This window comes from Pseudochaenichthys georgianus, chromosome 12, assembly GCF_902827115.2.
Source record: "Pseudochaenichthys georgianus chromosome 12, fPseGeo1.2, whole genome shotgun sequence".
In the NCBI taxonomy this organism is placed as follows: domain Eukaryota; kingdom Metazoa; phylum Chordata; class Actinopteri; order Perciformes; family Channichthyidae; genus Pseudochaenichthys; species Pseudochaenichthys georgianus.
The window spans coordinates 20,421,805-20,441,132 of NC_047514.1; the positions used below are offsets into that span (position 1 = coordinate 20,421,805).

Sequence of the window (19,328 nt, forward strand, 5' to 3'; positions counted from 1 at the left end):
GTATTTGTTCTTGTATTTTGGTAGGATTTTAAATGATGGGATTTTATTTATATATTTGTAACAGTCTTTTTACACTGTAATATTGCAACTCCTTAAGTTAAATATCGGAGTACATTTTCCACCCCTGCTAGGAATAAATTCTGTAAATGATGATAAGATGACCAGAAAGAAATGAACACGACAAAATGAACAGTCTGATCCAATGTTTATTTGTGCGCATACATGTTAGAATGAATTAGACTGAAGGCACAATACTTGGTTTTAACTACTGGATGTGGATGTGAATGTGGATGTGTTTCATGTCTAAATATGAAAACTCCAAAGATATTTAAATAGCTATTGCATTATGTCTACATGTATGCAAGCTGGAGCTGAAAAATATAGCTCAAAGTAAACATTTGTAAAAACAATTATTAGCATTGCATGTAAACAAGCTACTCCAGTCTTTAGGTGACTTCATATATATATATACATATATATATATATATATATATATATATATATATATATATATATATATTGATAAGAGCAGCAGTTGGCACATTGGGTCATCAATTGGTGAACAAATTTAAAGGCAATTAATAAAGTTAGAAATGAAAAACGTAATCTGCAATAAAATCTATAGCACTCCCTGGAATGAGATGGAAGGCACTATTAATGGGACTTCTCAAACCGTCTATGAAATCAAAGGAAATATACCTCAAAATACAAACACAGGATGAATTTAGAAGATATGAACATCTCAGGAATACCTCAGAAACAGACTGGAATTAAACATCTGGCACCACCGCAGCACATTATTAAAAATCTGCCGTTTCTTAAGTACATAAAACATTCAATCATTCTTAATCTCAAAAGATCTTAAAATGAATCATATAATGCATAGGCACTTTTTATAGCATTGATCTACTTAGTTAGTTGATTAAAAACATCTCGGCAACTTAAAAGCACCCTCTTGTCATCAATCACTAGTATGTGGAAATGTGCATTGCTACTGAAGTTGTCTACTGTACATGCAACATATTAAAAAAAACTGCATCTATGGATCCCACGAGCTTGATTAATCTGACAATTATAATTTAAGGCATTTAGTTCTTAACATACCTGATGCCTCTGCAGCAGGTGACATCTGAATATAAATGATTTGATCAGACACTGAATTAAATTCTGGTTTTAAAAGTCTAAATAGTTTCTTTTAAAGAGGGCTTTAAATGTTTGTATCTGTTATAATCTCTCATTTCAAGTAAAACGTTTTAGTCTACAGTTTTCTAAATCACATTTTGTTGGGTTGGCAATTGGTTTCTCTTTGATTAAGTACATACAGCGTTAGCATAAGTGAACTCAAAGCGCTGTAGTTGTTTGTGCTGACAGCTTTCCCATTGCTCAAGTCAATCAGATATAAATGCCTGCCCCTGTTCCTTTCCCTGAGATTTGAAGGAACTGCCCCCCTCTGGAATTTTAAGGAATAAAACCAAGTGTAAGCACTGACTCTGCAGTCTGGAGCTTTCTTCATGCAGAAAATGCTTACGCTTTTAGTCGCTTTGTCATAAATAAATCCAAGAACATACCAATCCCTTTCTTTCTCTCTGAAAAGCACTAAGAGGTAGATATTAGAACCTATAAGCAGGGTTTAAGGAGACTGGTTTGGGACTTGGCCTGGTTAATAATATGAATGGCCTGTGGTAACACTCCTGCTTGTTGTGTAGCACCGGTGGGGGTCCATCTTAGTCCGTCTTCCAAACATTGTTCAGGACCTTCACAACTTCCTCGTAAATAATAAAGACTATGGCCACGTCCATGCACACCCGACCCAGCCGGGGAACAGTACCTTTGTAGAACCTGAAGGGCACACAAGGACAGAGTGAATATCGTACTTTAGGGCATTCAAAAATGCATCTAAAATGTTTTAAATACATTTACTACTACACTTACAAAAATGCATTATCGCCCTTCTAGAAAAAATGCTTCTCCAATAATAATAATAATAATAATATCTTTATCATTTAGTGATTTCAGTGTTGGAAAAGCCCAAAAATAGTTATATGTCTTAAAAATGTGTTTTTTTATGTGCATTCTTTTTTCGAAAATGTGTTAATAAGGACCATGATAAATTACTATTATTTTGTAACCTTGAGATAGAGCTAGGCAGTAGCTGACATGTTGATAATTAAAATGATTGCTGAATAATTGATGTGAAAAGAGTGTGAATCCTTTAAAGATATGATGTCTTACCCTCCATAAAAGACAACTTATACAAAATATGCCAAGTCTTTCTATTGCCAGTCATTCTCTATAAATAGAAAATCAACTCTCCCTATAAACTTACGCCTTTGGTCCCTCGTGCTTCATGATCTTGACGGCACAGTCCAGTGTGCTTTTGTACTTTTTTGATTCGAGACCCTGATAAATAAGAGTTGTACATGTTAGTCAATCTGCTCAGGGTTTAATGAATTTATGTTTTTCTTTGGAGGAGACCATGATAATCAACCAACCTGCATTCTGGTCTTAATGACATCCAGCGGAGTGTTTCCAAACACACTCACAGCACCAGCCACAGCTCCAAACATACCAGTTATTAGAGGGTTAATGGCCTTGTCGGGGTCATCACCTTCGTGTTTCACAAAAACAAACGGAAAAAACACGTAAATGTTTGGGCTGTTTATAACAAAACAAAACGGATATAAAAGAAGTGGAAGTTATTCACTATCACACACCTTTATACCAGTTCCTCAGGGAAGTCATGACATAGAAGCGGATAGCCTGGTTGGAGCCTTGCTTCAACACGGTGGCTGTGAGGCCTTGGTAAGTCCCCTTGAGACCTGCAGATAGAAACATCAGCATCATCAGAACTTCATCAAAAGCAGGGCTAATGAGGCAGAGAAAGAAATGTAACCTCAATAACAGGTGTGATGACTCAAATACAGAAGTAGAATTTCTTGCAGGGCGATATCATTATGAGATTGAACAGCAGGTGGCACTAAAGATGAAGAAACCTTCATTACCTTCAACTCGGATAATCTCCCTCACTCCGTGGTAAAATCCCTTGTACTTTGGGTTTGCTGATGACTGATCATGGATGAATTTGACCTTAAATGACATCATAACAATGATAAATATATTTGTCAAGCCAAAGTGTAAAATAATCAAAACAGAAACTTTACAGTGCAGCACTTAAATAGGAAGAATGGTTCTGCAAGGTTGATGGATTCAGTGCTGTGTTAAAAACTGTTAATGCTGCCCCCAGTGGCTAAATAATGAATTAATACAGGATTAATTATGTATTTTCATTTATTTATTTTTTACCTTTACTGTCTCCATAGGACAGACTACGACCACAGCCTCAGCTACTCCGGCCCCGAGGCCGCAGAGTAAACCTTGTGTGCTGCTGAGTTTCCCATTTTCGTCGCGCATCTTATTACTGATGAATTCAAACACTCCAAACCTGCGGCCAAAGGAAAAACATATGAGTTACTTTTCTACGTGGCTTGCAGTGGCCCTGCAGTGACCATTAATAACAGTCATTTTGTTTGGACAAATCAGGCAATCTGAGGATGTCACCTGTAGTTTTATAGCTCAAATAATGAATTGATTATTGAGAGAATAATCTGCAGAATAATAATTGACTTAAAAATGTATAAAAACATTGGTGGTACATAATAAAACCAGTAGATACAAATAATCATTTATTTGCAATTAACAATGATCATTATTATGTTTGTTCTTTTGATGGATCCGTTCAAATGAATAGCCCTTTTTAAAATTGCCCAAAGATATCACAACACATCACAATGATATGAAACAGAGAAAAACAGCAAATCCTCACATCTGCGAAGCTGGTGGAACCAATATGTGTTATGGAAGTTTATTGGAATGAAGCTGTTGTACATTAGTGTGTGTGTGTGTGTGTGTGTGTGTGTGTGTGTGTGTGTGTGTGTGTGTGTGTGTGTGTGTGTGTGTGTGTGTGTGTGTGTGTGTGTGTGTGTGTGTGTGTGTGTGTGTGTGTGTGTGTGTGTGTGTGTGTGTGTGTGTGTGTGTGTGTGTGTGTGTGTGGCCTAGCATTACTATACTTGTGGGGACCTACATCTGCCACGTGTGGGGACTCGCCTCCCTTATGGGGACAAATTGGAGGGGGAATCATTCATTTTAGGGTGAAGACTTGGTTAGGTTTAGGTGTGTGTGTGAGAGAGAGTGTGAGTGTGAGTGTGTGTGTGTGTGTGTGTGTGTGTGTGTGTGTGTGTGTGTGTGTGTGTGTGTGTGTGTGTGTGTGTGTGTGTAGTGTGTGTGGTGTGTGTGTGTGTGTGTGTGTGTGTGTGTGTGTGTTGTGTGTGTGGTGTGTGTGTGGTGTGTGTGTGTGTGTGTGTGTGTGTGTGTGTGTGTGTGTGTGTGTGTGTGCGTAAGGTACCTGACAGCTGCTTTAGGTATAGAGCCGTACAGCAGAGAGCTTAGACCTCTGTACAGACCCCTCACCCCATGACCGTTCACGGTCTGCTTCACACAGTCAGCTGTAGGAGAGGAGGAAAAAGAGAGCAGCCTACTAAACAATCATTTCTTGCACCATTTTCATAAATGTAAACCCTACTGCCAAGAACAGCTATCTCTTGATCAGCAGCTGCTTTGTTCGGAGTATCTCACTGTAACAGTAAAGTCGTTTAAAGACAAGCATATTGAGTTTCTGGGTTCTGGTTGGTTGCAGCCTGGAACAACAGTCCTTCATACTGAGTTATTACAGACAAACAGTGTCTATGCCAAAGTTCACAAGCTCTCCTCTAACAGATAACAAACACTAACTTACTACGCAAATACACATCTGTGCGTTGTAGTTTGCTCTGAAATCTGCAACAACAAGATGTCTTAACTTCATCAAAAGAACACTGAGAACTTGCTGTTGGACCGGTTATTTTAATGCAGATTGTTTGGTTTAGTGGAATATATTGTACCATGTACAGAAAAGGCCACTTTATTAGGTACACTTGTAAAATCTAATGCAGTCTTTTTATTAACTACTGTATATTTTTGTTATGAAGGTTTACAGGTGCAAGTAATAGTCCACAGAGTGAGGTAGCATTATCATCACATGTGATTATAGCAATTCATTGAAAATGAAAGGCTCATTTCAGACGGTGGAAAATAACTCACAGATGCCTCTGTATTTGGGAGGATTGGCCTTCTCGTCGAGCTGAAGCTGTGTTTTAACATACTCCGTGGGGAAGGTGATGCAGATCTCTATGCCTCCTGCTATCCCACCTGAAATAACAGTAAAAACACAACTTTAAGCATGGACTCATTTTAACTCATTAGGAGATTTGAAAAACAAAAAAGTTTTTATGTCAACACCACACAAGTGCATTTCAACAATACAGCAATCCCCTTGACTATATAATGAAGATATTGAAAAGAAAACGTTATGCGTTAACACTCAAATACTTTTTCGTTTCACAGACCACAGGTTTGGTTTTAACAGCCCATAACAATCACACCATTTAACATTTAAGGTACTTCCACACAATTTGTCGATCTATAATGATAATAATGAAATAAATGTATTTATACACTACTTTATAAACACTAAGATGCAAAACAACATGCTTCACAATGAACTCAAAGTTACAAATAAAACAGATGCACCAAATTAGTAGAACTTATAGAAATAAATAATTGTAAAAATAATGAATGGTAAATAAAATTACTAATAAAGGCAAGACAAGTTTGTGGGATTTTTTTTTAAATAAAAGTTGTTAGCTGGGTAAACATTAGTAATTATCAAAGGTAGTTTTCAGTGTCTATGGATGTTTCATGCATGTGAGCCTTGAACCGTTACACTCGTACAGTATGAAGCAGCTCCACCTTAAATGCTGGCTGTCACCACACATCTGCCGTTCAGCAGCTAACATGCAGCCTGCAGCTGATTGGCTCAGCTGATCTCAGAGCACGCCTCCTACAGACACTTCCCCCTGGCCTGACTCCAACCATGGGGGTGTGTACTGTGTAGCCTTCAGAGCACACACTGTTAACCCCTCACACAGAGCAGCCGCCTGATAGTGGTCTGATTCCTCCTAAAAGCTTAGGAGTGACACGTTTCCCTGAAGTTAAATGAAGGACAGATATCCTACTACTCTTCTATTCAACAGGCTCACAAAGACCTTAAAGTAACTATTATATATTTTTTTTAAAACACCATCATTTTGCAGAAGAGAGGTAGAGAAACTGAAGGCTGAATCAGAAATAAAACCCTTAGTGTTTAGTAAAGTAGATGGCACATGATTGACTTTTAAACAAGCTTGAAATCCTCCTCACACATTTAAAAAGGACCCTTTGTTGCTGCTTTACCATGCATTAGTTCTCCCAAAATGTCATGCAGCGAGAAACAAAACACTACTTGTGCAATCACAAGATTACAGTTTTCCTCTAAAACATGAAGTGTATTTTGGCTACAGACTCAGTTAAGCATTCCTTTGGTGAGAGATGTTTGGCTTTAGAGCTGTAGTTGTACCTACACATTACACCAGAAAAGAGTGCACAACATCACCATCTACAAACAGCTTGCATGTTGTACCTGCATTTTGTCCCAGTATTCAAGCTGGAAAAATATATGGAACCAGTTTATCGAGTCGGAGGTGTACAGATAGTTAAACAGGCATATTAAAAGTCAGTGCAGGCAGATGTCCACATACTACTTCTACTTTAAGATACTGGCAACACTTGCACTAAGTATCCTTTAGTTTTCTAGTCAGGACTCAATTTACCTATTCAACATGCAAGACAGAACACGAGTCATGACTACTGTGTAATACATGCTATTTGATGTGCTGATAATGAGGCTAGAGTGGTGTATGATTATAGTTATCACAGGATAGGAAGTCATGCTAATTGTCATGGATTAGATAAGGTTTGTGTGAAAGTTACTCATAATTCAACTGAAGGAATACTTCAAAATTTTAGGACATTTAGTTTTTTCCCCATACTCACGTTTTTTCATTTATTATGAAGCAACACACTCGAGTTGATTTGCTTATCTTAGCATAAAGAATCATGTTTATGTGTCCGACAAATATAAAATAAAACATACAAATGTCAATTGTGTTTAAGCCACAGTTTACACAGTGTTAAAAACAGATGCTGTCTGTTTAAATGGAGATTAGTGCTTTTGTAAAGCCTTGGCATGTGAGCTAATTATTCTCTTGTGACTTGCTGATTTGGGCCTATTCATCCCTGATGTTGGGCTGGCATTACATTTATGCTTAGACAGTGGTTCAATAATTACTCAGATCTCTGTTACAAGGGAAAGGTCTGCATAACACATCTTTACTCAAGTAAAATTGCAAAGTATCACCATACAAATATTTTTTTAATAACCAAAAGTAAAAGGTAATCATTATGGTGTAGCTGGTTTAAGTTAAGCTTATTAAATTACTTGATATACTATAGTTTATGATGGTTAGTGCTTAATAAATGAAGTTGAAATTACAATATGGCCTCTGATATGTAGTTGTATTACAAAGAATCATAAGATAAGATAAGTACAATTACCTAATATAGTACAGTACTTGAATATATGCACATTCCACAACTGACTGATAATACACATCCCCATAGGCGGCTTATGATGTTATCTAACAAAAAAAACTTGACAGCAGCTTTTTGGCCGGCGGACGTGGCCATGTCTTGACCTTTCACGCCTCTCTGCTGAAGCCCCTGGGCACAGCGTGTGACAGGCATGTTGTAAGTAACCAGGTGAATGTGTGCAGCGACTGACAGAGAAATGTGCTCTGTCATCGTGAGTCATGAATCTGACCATGTGGACCCAGAGGCCTCTGAGCACACAGTAAAAGGCCAGTAGTTCAACAGAAAACAGCCACCATACTGCTGACAGTCAGGTACAGTTACATGAGCAAACAAATGCTCTTTAGAACTTATAGGTTGATGGATTCAGCAGGAGTGTGTCTGTCAGCTTCTTTACAACCTATTGATGTTGCAATGACATCAATAATGATTTCTGTAGTACACTAACGTGTTTATGTCACTGATTGACTAAGACAGGCAGGCAATCGGAGTTCATTGTGTGGACCCCAGGAATAGCAGCTGATACCTTGGTAGTGACTAATCAAAAACATGAATTAAAAGTCAGGTTTCTTTCAACATGATGACATTTAAAGGTCCTAGGACATTGAGAACTGTCAAACCTCCAGCCATTAAGACCAGTAACAACAAATAATGCTGCTGTGTCCACTCCAGAGGCTGATGTATCTGCAAAGTGTAACCATTACTCTAGTGGTGCAATATTAATCATAAAAATGTACTTGTTGTTGTTTTTCACCTAACGTTTCTGCCTTTAATGCACAATGCACCTGTTATTTGCATTTAAAATAAGTGCAATAGTAGTAAACATAGCTCCAGCAGAGCCTCTGATCAGATCTGCACAAAGTGCGAAAACTTGTAAACAACTCCGGAGCTCAGGAGCGCCTGAGGAGAAACTTTCTTACCTGCCATGATAGCCTTCCCGGGGTGCGTTAGTTTGGCTTTCCCCGCCGGAGCTGCAGCAGCCAGGCACCGGGGTCTGTAGAACGGGCTCACAAATCTAGGTTGTCCGGACATTATGACTGCGATACCCCGGCCTAACTTTTATATTTGGGTGTCAAATGCGGACTTAATTCAAACCCGCTCGGCAGCCTTCAAGCCCTCATGCAGTCCGGGAGCTGTGTGCAGGAGTCCCGTTGCAAACATTGACCATTGGACTTTTGGTGCAGATCTAGAGTTGATAATCTCTGTGTACTTTCAACAGTGAAGTTCCCTCCGTGGCCCTGAGATGTTGATAGCGTCGAGTCAGTGTTCACTCAGGGCGGGGCACGAAAAGACACTGTACCCCATGAAACGGAGGAACACTATGTTTGTCACAAACATTTAAGGAGGACCGGAGAGATTCACTGCGAACTGCGAAGAGCCGGAGGCTGCGCTTTGTCCCGGGCACAATGGCCTTGTAGACGGCGCTGTTTCTCACATTATCCCTGTACAGAAACCAATAGCTGAATATAAGGACGTCATTCACGTTGTCTGTGCACTAGCAATCCATTTATAGCTTTTTCTGTCATGTTTTTTTATCTTCAAACAGTTGGACAATGTTGGTGTTCAGATTAGTAATACAACATTAACATCCTCTTGTAAATAAAGATGTATAGATTAAGCTACAGTTTATAAAAGGTCAACCAAACAAAATTCACCCTAACTAGCTGTGGCATTGAAACTATGAACACATGAACTCATGAATAATTATAGTCCTGTAATATTTATGATTCTGAGTGTCTTTCTGTTGGTATTTAGGGTTATTATGATGCTTACATCTTTGTACTTTAGTTAAGTGAATTATTTGAGTACTACTTACATCACTCAGTATTAATAAATCAAACGTTAACAAAATGATGAAGTTTTTGTATTTTCTTAAGTATTTCCCTGGTCTTCCACTAAGAACTGTACTCCACTAGGGATAATGTATTTTTACTGCACTACACCTCAGTGTGGAACACATTGTACTTTTTACTCTACAACATTTCAATAATAATAACTGCATTGCACAATACACATTAACACATCAACCAAGGAATTATGAATGGGAAGATAAAGCTACCCAGCAGTAGGCCTGAATAAGGTAATTACAATTATCCCCTCCCTTATAAGCAGCAAAAAGAAAAGTGCATCCATGGTTATAAGCAAGTAATCAAATATACATAGTACTAAAACTGGCTACGCATTACAAGTTCTCTCTCTTTGCACACTTAGGCCTAAAGTATATCATGGTATTATTTTTCTATGCAGTTCTTTCACTTGCCAGTTTGTTTTACAGTTCATTTCTACTTTTAACAACAATTATCTATGTTATTCTTATTTCACCACTTTATTTGTAATAAATGTAATTGGATTTGTTCTCTTACAAAAACGTTTATGATTATATTATATTTCATAAGCGTAAAGAGTTCCAGCCTCCTATGGTCAGCCACAAGGTCAAAGAGCCCTGCGGTCTGTCCCAATGACCCAGGGATTCATGACAATACATAAATATAGTGGTTCATTTAAAAATAAGCAGAGGTGGGAGAAGTACTCAGATATTGTACTTACAGTAAGCAAAAGTAGAAGAACCAGAGTGTAGGAATACTCTGTTACATGTCCTGCATTCAAAATGTTACTCAAGTAAAAGTAGAACAATTTTAGCATCAATATTTACCTCATTACTCATTATGCAAATAGGCCCATTTCAGAATGATATATTATATGTGTTGATTATAATTATTTATGCATTAATGTGTTATCAAAGCTGGTAAAGGTGCAGCTCGTTTTAATGACTGTGTATACTGCAGAGGAGCTTGTGAAATTGAATACAGGTATAAGGTGTAGGTCTTATTTAAGTATTGTCTATATTTAACATTATTAATCCAAATCTGCAAAGTAACTAAAGGTATTATTTATTGTATCGAAAATGTACACCATTAACCTCATGAATCGTAGTGGGGGTAGAAGTACAAAGTAGCACACATGTGAAATACTCACTTAAAGTACAAGCCCCTCAAAATTGAAGTTAAGTATAGTAATTGAATACATCTACTAATTAAATACATTTTCTAATTTCAATATACAAACACATTCAATATGTATTTTGTACAATCAGGTGAACCTGCTCGGATGATGCTGTGCGCTGTGGGATTAACTCTTGCTTCTACATTGGCTCTTTGATCGCTCTTCTCTCTCTCTGGTACTGCGCATGCGCTATATGTCTAGTTCAGTAAGCCCTGTCTCCGGTTTTAGACATTGCTAAACTAAGCTAGCTGTCAATCCACTCCGCAGCATCACGCCAGGGAACTCTGCAAACCCCCCTTGCAAACACACAACCAACGGTAAGGAGACAAAAAAAGAGTACAAATTAATATTAAACATTGGGTTCAGCTGTATAATACCTGTGTAATAATTAACGGTACTAATGGCTGCTGTGATAACGGTTCTCTCCAAGGTTAGTATAGCATGTTAGGCGATTTAGCTAGCGGTGGATCAGTTATGTAATGATGTTGAGCCTTGCAGTGCACAGTTTAATGCTTGATGTTAGGTTAAACGGTATTATGGTGCAGAGATTCAGGTTAGCATTTTTCAACTTTATTTGCTAGGTTTATGGCTAGCTACTAGACCTGAAGGTGTGTGTGTGTGTGTGGTGTGTGTGTGTGTGTGTGTGTGTGTGTGTGTGTGTGTGTGTGTGTGTGTGTGCGTGCGTGTGCGTAATGCGGTGCATGCAGACTATAATATAGCCTATTAACTAACTAGCTATCACAATGAAGTGATGCATATCTTTCGTATCCTATAATTGCAAGTACAGTAAGCTAGCTTGTTACTGCAGCTAACATAGTAGTTAGCTAGCTAGCTAGCTGTAAAACACCCCCACACCTCTTTCTCAGGCCCATCTGCTGTCCTTTGTCCCGAATCAGAGATGCAGCACCAAGGGGCTGTACATGCAGCAAATAAAGCATTGTTCACATTGGGCTTTATTTAAAACAGATGCATGCAGTAGAAACATCTCCAAACGCAGCATCCCCAGGATGAGGGCCCTTTTTACAACCTTGAGATGTGTAGAGAGAGCCTTTTGGTCGGATGCTTCAACAGGATGGGGATCAAACCAAATACATCTTTTATAAGTTAGGCAGGAGAACAGTTAAATAGAGAAAATAAAATAGTTTATAATAAGAGGTGTAAAACATTAAAATAGGTATACGATGCAAACAAGAGAGTCAAAAGTGACAGTAGTGTGATACATTATGCACTAATCAGTGTTCAAATAGTTATAACATATAACAAAATGGTTAACTATAATAAAGTATGGGATACTAGTTATAGTATGTGTTGTAAGGTATTCAAAATATATTGTATTGTACAGCAGTATGACAGAACAGAATATCACATATAATACCTGCTAGAGGAGTTATTTCATGTTCATTTGAACTCATATTCCAGGTTAAATGTATATGTCATGGTGCTGGGCTCTTAAGGTGCCCCAGTAGCTCCTTGGTTCAGCCAGATGCAGAGCTCCTCGGTTGTTAGCCTCCCAGCTACTCTAAAAGAACATGTTGTTCCCTTTTGCTGGAGCAAACCTGTCGACATGGTGTGGTCCTCGTGTGGCCGCAGCCTAAATTAAGTGATGGCTACTGCATTGTGTTGGTATATGAAAAACCCTATTTGTTTGTGTTAACTGCTAACTGCCTTCAATCAGGATGAGCTTCGCTAGTGTTGCACCATCATGGACGACTCACATGTGACGGGGGATCAGGGCCTTTACGTTTGCACTAAACCAAGAGAAGAAAACCTGCTTCAAACTGCTCTTTTATTTTTTGTAATGAATTTTTTTACAGTATCATATTAATAAATGTTGAAATTGATTTATTATTATTACTTTATGCATTTACTACTTTCCTGTTTACATCAGAGTTCATTCACTTTGCAATGAAGGTATACCACAGAAAATATTGTATTTTATATGCTTGTGTTTTATCCCTCTATATCAACTTTTGCATTATTTTATGTATTATATTTTTTTATTAAGTTAAATATAAGTTATTTTTCCTTTTTATCTGTATGTGTTTGAGCATTGTTGGAGGGAGCCAACACGATTCATTGTTGTTCATATGACAATAAATAAGTTGATAACAATTAATATATATGTATATATATATTATATTAAAATGAGTCAGCGACACTAATGACATTACTGACTTTCTCTCCTCCAGCACAATGGCTGTTCCTCCTTCATACGCAGACCTGGGCAAATCTGCCAAGGATATATTCAGCAAGGGATATGGTGAGTACTATTTTAGCCTAAAGGGTCAATTATTAACCGTGAGGAATTCCTAAAATACAGAGACTGTTCAAACCTGGTGTTTAGTGAGTCTAGCTCTTAGACTCCTCTCTGTTGCGCAGATAATATAAATATATTGATGATTATAGCTATGACGATTTAAAGTAGTTCTGTAATGTTTGAACTAGGAGAAGGCTAAAAGGAATACACTTTCTATCACATTATTATATAAACTTAATTGTAAGTGATGTGTGTTTCAAACCAAATCGATCAAATCAAATTCCAAACAATGTACGTCATCACATTGCACACATTTAATTATATTTAAATCAATATATATATTCACATGATATTTTTTTTATTTTGCTAAATGTGAAGATGCAGGAGACTGTTAGCTTAGCAATAACACTGGTCACTGCTGGAAAGAGCTTACCAGGCTTTGTCCAAATATTTAAAAACAAATTCCAACCCCTCTTAAACTCGATAATTAACATATCATGCATTCCTGGCATTTTTTAGCACCGACATGTTAAAACGCCACTAGGTTTTATGTGCCTTTATGCTAAGCTAAGGTGAATGCCTCCGTGCTCCAGGTTTATATTATTGAACAGACAGATATGAGTAGTATATACATATTTTCCAAAATGTCCACTTATTTCTTTAAATCTTGTTTATTGGAATTATTTGTTCGTTGCATTGCTAACACATAATTCTGTCCTTTACAATCTTCCAGGCTTTGGAGTTGTGAAGCTCGACCTCAAGACCAAATCACAGAGTGGAGTGGTGAAGACACTTTTCTTATATTGCTTTTTTTACCAGTTGTCATTTTCTCGTGTCTTTCTGCCCAGTCCATCTCTGTTATAGCCTAATTTACTGTTGGAATAACCAGAAAAAGTTTTGATCTGAGTGTCGTTGTGATAACACTTTGTGAACAGATATTTAAGAAAGAACTCCATAGTTGTCCTCAGAGCCGGCGGACAGGCAAAGTGTTTTGAAGCTCTGGAAGCTGATACCAATGCAACAAACAGGAAATGGTAGCACATGATAGGTAAACTAAAACAACTAGTGGAGCACGTCAGCAAGCTCTTTGCAGAGTTGGACATCTCAGAAGCTTAATACACTGATCTCCTATTACAACCTGCTCTCCATCACTGCTGCACTCGCTACCCCTCCTCCAAAATACAAGCCTCAGCACACCTTCTATCTGAACTCCGCCCCCTGCTGTGACCTGTAGCGGGACGCCTCCAGGTATCTGAGCGGTGCTGATGCAGACCTGCTTTGCTAAACTTGTTCTCTAAAGAAACAGGACAGACATGTTTGTACTGTGGCCTGTCTGTCTCTCTGTCTGTCTCTCTACCTGTCTCCCCCTGCCTCCCCTAACCGCTGCTCTGTCTCCATGCTGCTGCCTTCTGTGCCGGACCTAATGTAGATGGTAAGATCGGAGTCAGTGCTGACAGCTGCTATTCATATACCGTTCACCTCCATCATGCCTCACTGCTGTTCTCATGCTCCAGTGTCTGTCGTCTTTTGTCTTTGTGAGCATCATTCACACAGCACGAATATCAATGTGTTTTTATAACGATTATTTGCTTTTAATGTCCTGTCACTTCGCTCTTATGTCACTATGGGCTACTGTATCTAAAACAGTTTAACATGATAGCTGTGTTGTGTTGGCGAAAAAGAAGGAAAATAATCGTTTGAAAAGTTTAAATTCACAATCCATGCTCCATGGAAGCTGCTTTCCTCATACATTATGTACTATACTAATCAATCAGGCAATTTATACAACTCATTCAATTGTAAAAGGTACATCTCTAGTGAAATGCAATCCGGTCAGCTCCTTTTAATCGATACATCCGTTACCACGAAACACACACCTCCTCCTTTTTCCCTCCAGAGTTCTGTCAGATTGTTACAAAAAGATTCAGCTGGTTGAATGGCTCTTAATGCCACCACACGACATCACTGCTACCCTCCGATTGCTACCACCTTTCTGCCCTAAACACTCTGTTTCCAACGACACACTCACTGAGCACAACCACTCCGCTCCTTTGAGCAACAATCAAATGCATCAGTGTTGATGGAAAATAGATCAGAAATACTAATGGACTTACTTAGGAACATTTCCTAACTGAAAGAGTCGTTATGCTGCCTGTAACGGCTGTTCAAGAGGAGATAAGAGTCAACAGCCAACAACGCTATAACATTCAATAAGTAGCTTTTCATAAATCATGAACCACCGCACCCACAAGAGCTCCTTGAGCAGACAGTCATCAATTAGCTCAATCAATATTAGGCTGATGGGTCACAGTATAGATAAGCCGTGGAAACACTGACCCATGCACAACCAAACACTTAATCTACATTATGAAAGGAAAGACAACAGCAGCCATACGAAACAAGGTTTACATTATAAGCCAATATGGTCAATTTTTAACACCCTTGTCTATGTTTTCTAACCATACACTCTGCAACATGTTTTTCTGTCCATTACATGTGCTACTGGTGTCCTGCATGGATTCATGTTGAGGCTGTCTGTCAAGTGTATTGTCTAATGTTAACAATGTTATATGCCTCTGATATGATTTATTTCTGTACAGTTGAATCATAATTACATTTAGTTTCAGTTGTAGTCTGCACAGCTTTTACTCTTTTCCCCCCCACGCTTGTCTTTAAGGTCTCTTTCTATGTGTTGCTAATGCGTTGGACTAAAGACTGAATGTCCTGCTTTCAGGAGTTCAACACATCTGGCTCCAGTAACACGGACACAGGGAAGGCTGCAGGGAGCCTGGAGACCAAATACAAGATGAAGGAGCTGGGCCTCACCTTCAACCAGAAGTGGAACACAGACAACACGCTGGCCACCGAGGTCACCGTGGAGGACCAGGTGTGTGCCAACATCAGGGTTCAGATCTGGTTTTGATAAATGTTAAATTGCATTTCTAACACTGTTATTTTGTTACTTTACCTCCAGCTGACTCAAGGACTGAAGGTCGCCTTGGATACATCTTTTGTACCAAACACAGGGTAAGTGGACATTTGGATGAATCAGTTCTAGCATTCCTTTGGGTTTGAGTTGAAACATAATGTAATACAGTGAGTATAAACTTTGGATAAGGCCTGGTAGTACCGTCAGAGCACAGTGAGAAAATATCTAATTATATACACTAAGGTTTCTTTTATTTTGTCAACAATTATCTGTTGTTTTCACACATTTTCAAAGCTACATTGAAAGATTAGTTTAACTTGAACCTAATTCAAAAACGACTCGCAAATATATAGTTTTTGATATTAAAACTGTCTCAGTAATTTAAGAAAAAGAGCTACTCCTTGTAGTCTTTATCAAACAAACAGGGCCATAATAGTAATTGTTGGGGACTATTTTCAGGGGCGTATTAATCCATTAATTACACAATGGATATTAGAGATAAACATTTAACCCTATGATTGCCTGTTTCAGTAAGAAGAGTGGAAAGCTGAAGACGGCCTACAAGCGTGAGTTTGTGAACATGGGCTGTGACGTGGACTTCGAGGGTCCCATCATCCACGCCGCAGCGGTGCTCGGCTACGAGGGCTGGCTGGCCGGCTACCAGATGGCCTTCGACACGGCCAAGTCCAAACTGGCCCAGAACAACTTCGCCCTGGGATACAAGGCCGGAGACTTCCAGCTGCACACCAACGTGTGAGTACTCCAAGAGGCTACACCTCAAATTCATCCTCATCTGTTCTTTAGCTTAGGAGACACCTTTGCAGAAAGCATTCATGACAAACATTTTTGAAAGACTTATAATAAGTTACGTTGTAGGAAATGTAGGATGAAGTATTTTGGATGCTGCCTCGATTGTGAACAATATTTTTTAAGTAGTAATAGTTAGTATTTTTTTCTCCCTTTTTATGGTTAAAACAAATCGATGTCTAACAATTGTAAAAAGGTCAAGGCAACCAAAGACGAGCGGATTTAATCACTATGAAAATAAAGTAAATGATCCTTCACAAAAAGGAAATCAAGAACTTCTCTAAAAAATGAATAATAGTTTGTATAAATATGTTCCAGCTCCTTCTAGTAGATGAGTGCAACATCAATGCTCATTTAAAATAAATTCTGCCCCACTGTATGACATATGATCGCCAAGATTACAAACTCTGCAGGATTACACTCTGAACAAATGTCACTATCCGTCTCTGGATCTCGTCTCTCAGTAACGACGGGACGGAGTTCGGCGGCTCCATCTTCCAGAAGGTGAACGACGACCTGGAGACAGCGGTCACTCTGGCCTGGACCGCCGGCAGCAACAACACTCGCTTCGGCATCGCCGCCAAATACAAGCTGGACAAAGACGCCTCTCTGTCTGTGAGTGCTGGGTCACAGCTCTGTTGTGAAAGATAAATGATCCCAAACAAATGTGCTGTTCTGTTTCATGACTCATCATGTTTCACCCCGCAGGCCAAAGTCAACAATGCCAGTCTGATCGGAGTGGGCTACACCCAGAGCCTTCGGCCAGGTAACACACTTCAATATTTACCTACAATATCTGAGATAATGTCCTGAGATAAGAGAAGGGTTGACCCTGTAGCTTTGTAGGGCTGCCTCTATATTTCATGATATATTTGATTACTTTCCAAACTATTTTACAAGTTATTCTCTTTGCTCTATAAAAAAGGGTCAGAAAGTAGTGTCAAATGTCATCCTAGTCTTCCATGGTGATGTCTTTGAATAGCTCATTTTACACATACTTTGTATTTGATGGAAATAAATTAAAATAAATGATTCAAGTACAATGTTCCACTACATTTCAGAGGGTACCAATTAATAGTTCATTAACCTAAATGACTTTCCATATACTGATAAACAATACAATTATTCTCAACAGATACATTATGATATTATTCATTGATATTAAAAGGCTTTATTAATGTTAAAATGCAATTGATATATATTCTTAAGATACCCAGCAGGATGAAAGTAATCAATACATTCACTATCTGATACATAAAAGTGCTGTACGTATAAATGCATTCATATAAATAATCCAATAATAAAATATAGTAAACTATCATGAAAAGGACTATTCTGCAAGATCAGTACTTCAAATATGTTGATGCTAATACTTTTATACTTTTACTTTTAAAAGTGTGGTATTGCTACTTTTACTAAAGTTAAAGATCTGAGTACTTTGACAGTAAAACCCAGTAGGCAAACAGATATTATACTGCATCGTAATTGTTCGTAAAACCATCTTAAAGTCTTACGTTTGTGTGTGTACAGGTGTGAAGGTCACCCTCTCCGCACTGATCGACGGGAAGAACTTCAACGCCGGCGGACACAAAGTGGGGATGGGCTTCGAGCTGGAGGCATAGAGGGGAGAACAGAGAAGGAAACAAACCCCCGAACCTCATCACTACACACACCCCTCCCCCCTCCACAGTCCACCACCGTCATGTAGCTTCTCTCTGGGCTCTCCCTCACACTTCCTCACGCTCCCCCCCCGTATCTGACAGTAATAGTGGAGCCTCAGCACCATGCTTAAACACCCTGAGAGGAGCTGTGAGGTTGTTGTTCCCGAAACTGACGGCGTACAGTTTTACGGTCATTCAAGTGACACTATTTATTTCCCTCTCTGGAAGGAGTAACTGTTGGTGTTAATGTTTAGCTTCTGTATTCAGTTGTTTCCTTCCCTCCTGAAAGCATGTAAGAATGAAAAACGTGGATGCAGAGCTGAAAGCTTATTCGCTTGGTCAAAAAAAGGGTGCTGAGTGTCTGTTTATTTTTATTTGAAGCACCTTTGGCTGTGTTGTCTGTGGACTATTATCCATATAAATGTTTAAACACATTTCATGAACATATGACTGAAATATTATTGAGAGGTAATGAAGGATATTAAAAACTAAAACAAGGAAAGGTGCTCATGAATTATCTTTCAAATCCTTTGTGACTTTTGGTAGGTGAAATCAATGTAGTGGAATCTTATAGTAGCGTACGTAGTTAGTTTGCATTTCTACAATATTGTTTTCATCTATCTGTCTCAGCCGTTCACAAAGAGGGAGGGTATTTTGCATCTGCTGGTAACTACTCGTCTTAACTCCACTTCCAGCTGTTTCCTCATGTTGCTCGAGGACATTGCTGTCAGTGCTCTCTCCTCGAAAACACTCCTCAGATCTGTACATAAAAAACAGCTGATTGTCCTCAGCGGGACCGCGGTCAAAACACTGCATAGGATTATTCAAGAGGTTGTCCTAAATGACTTTCCTTCCATCCTTTTTTCTGCAACCAAAATGTGTTTTTTTGTTTCCATCTTGTGTTGTCATAAGGCTTACTTTTCTTTGTGACTTAGAACCTCATTTTTTTCCAATGTCAATTAAAGGAATTCTAATAATGAAAAAACACTATCTGAAAGTTGTTGTAATTATTGCTTCATCAATAAGGGTAGACTATTATTTTGCTGTTGTTTTTAACTCGTAATCTTTCATTATTTAAGAGCCATATTTTGCTTTTATCCATGTTTTGCTT

At 38.5% G+C, this 19,328-nt stretch overlaps 2 protein-coding genes across 2 annotated transcripts; one reads left to right on the plus strand and one right to left on the minus strand.

The window, feature by feature from the left end:
* Positions 1-188: 188 nt before the first annotated feature.
* Positions 189-8,898, minus strand: slc25a1b (slc25a1 solute carrier family 25 member 1b). Its single transcript, XM_034096077.2, has 9 exons — positions 8,481-8,898; positions 5,137-5,244; positions 4,403-4,502; positions 3,304-3,442; positions 3,003-3,087; positions 2,715-2,819; positions 2,493-2,608; positions 2,327-2,400; positions 189-1,839 (listed from the first exon to the last, which is right to left on the minus strand). Exons 1-9 carry the CDS (start codon positions 8,590-8,592, stop codon positions 1,725-1,727), a joined length of 954 nt encoding a protein of 317 aa, XP_033951968.1. The 5' UTR covers positions 8,593-8,898; the 3' UTR covers positions 189-1,724.
* Positions 8,899-10,750: 1,852 nt separating this feature from the next.
* LOC117455783 (voltage-dependent anion-selective channel protein 2) lies at positions 10,751-19,207 on the plus strand. The gene is made up of 9 exons (XM_034095352.1): positions 10,751-10,880; positions 12,753-12,823; positions 13,554-13,603; positions 15,555-15,707; positions 15,795-15,847; positions 16,281-16,502; positions 17,021-17,171; positions 17,265-17,322; positions 18,087-19,207. The coding sequence occupies exons 2-9, from the start codon at positions 12,757-12,759 to the stop codon at positions 18,176-18,178; spliced, it is 846 nt and encodes a 281-aa protein (XP_033951243.1). The 5' UTR covers positions 10,751-10,880; positions 12,753-12,756; the 3' UTR covers positions 18,179-19,207.
* The last annotated feature ends 121 nt before the right edge of the window (positions 19,208-19,328 follow it).

What these genes read in the sequence shown, in the direction of transcription:
- slc25a1b (XM_034096077.2), bottom strand. Translation starts at nt 8,592, where the DNA reads ATGTCCGGACAACCTAGATTTGTGAGCCCGTTCTACAGACCCCGGTGC. An exon ending in ATACCTAAAGCAGCTGTCAG is followed by an intron (nt 3,443 to 4,402) that starts GTACCTTACGCA and finishes CTTTGGCCGCAG; the next exon opens with GTTTGGAGTGTTTGAATTCA. An exon ending in GTCCTATGGAGACAGTAAAG is followed by an intron (nt 3,088 to 3,303) that starts GTAAAAAATAAA and finishes ATGTCATTTAAG; the next exon opens with GTCAAATTCATCCATGATCA.
- LOC117455783 (XM_034095352.1), top strand. Translation starts at nt 12,757, where the DNA reads ATGGCTGTTCCTCCTTCATACGCAGACCTGGGCAAATCTGCCAAGGAT. An exon ending in AGGTCACCGTGGAGGACCAG is followed by an intron (nt 15,708 to 15,794) that starts GTGTGTGCCAAC and finishes CTTTACCTCCAG; the next exon opens with CTGACTCAAGGACTGAAGGT. An exon ending in TTCCAGCTGCACACCAACGT is followed by an intron (nt 16,503 to 17,020) that starts GTGAGTACTCCA and finishes CTCGTCTCTCAG; the next exon opens with TAACGACGGGACGGAGTTCG.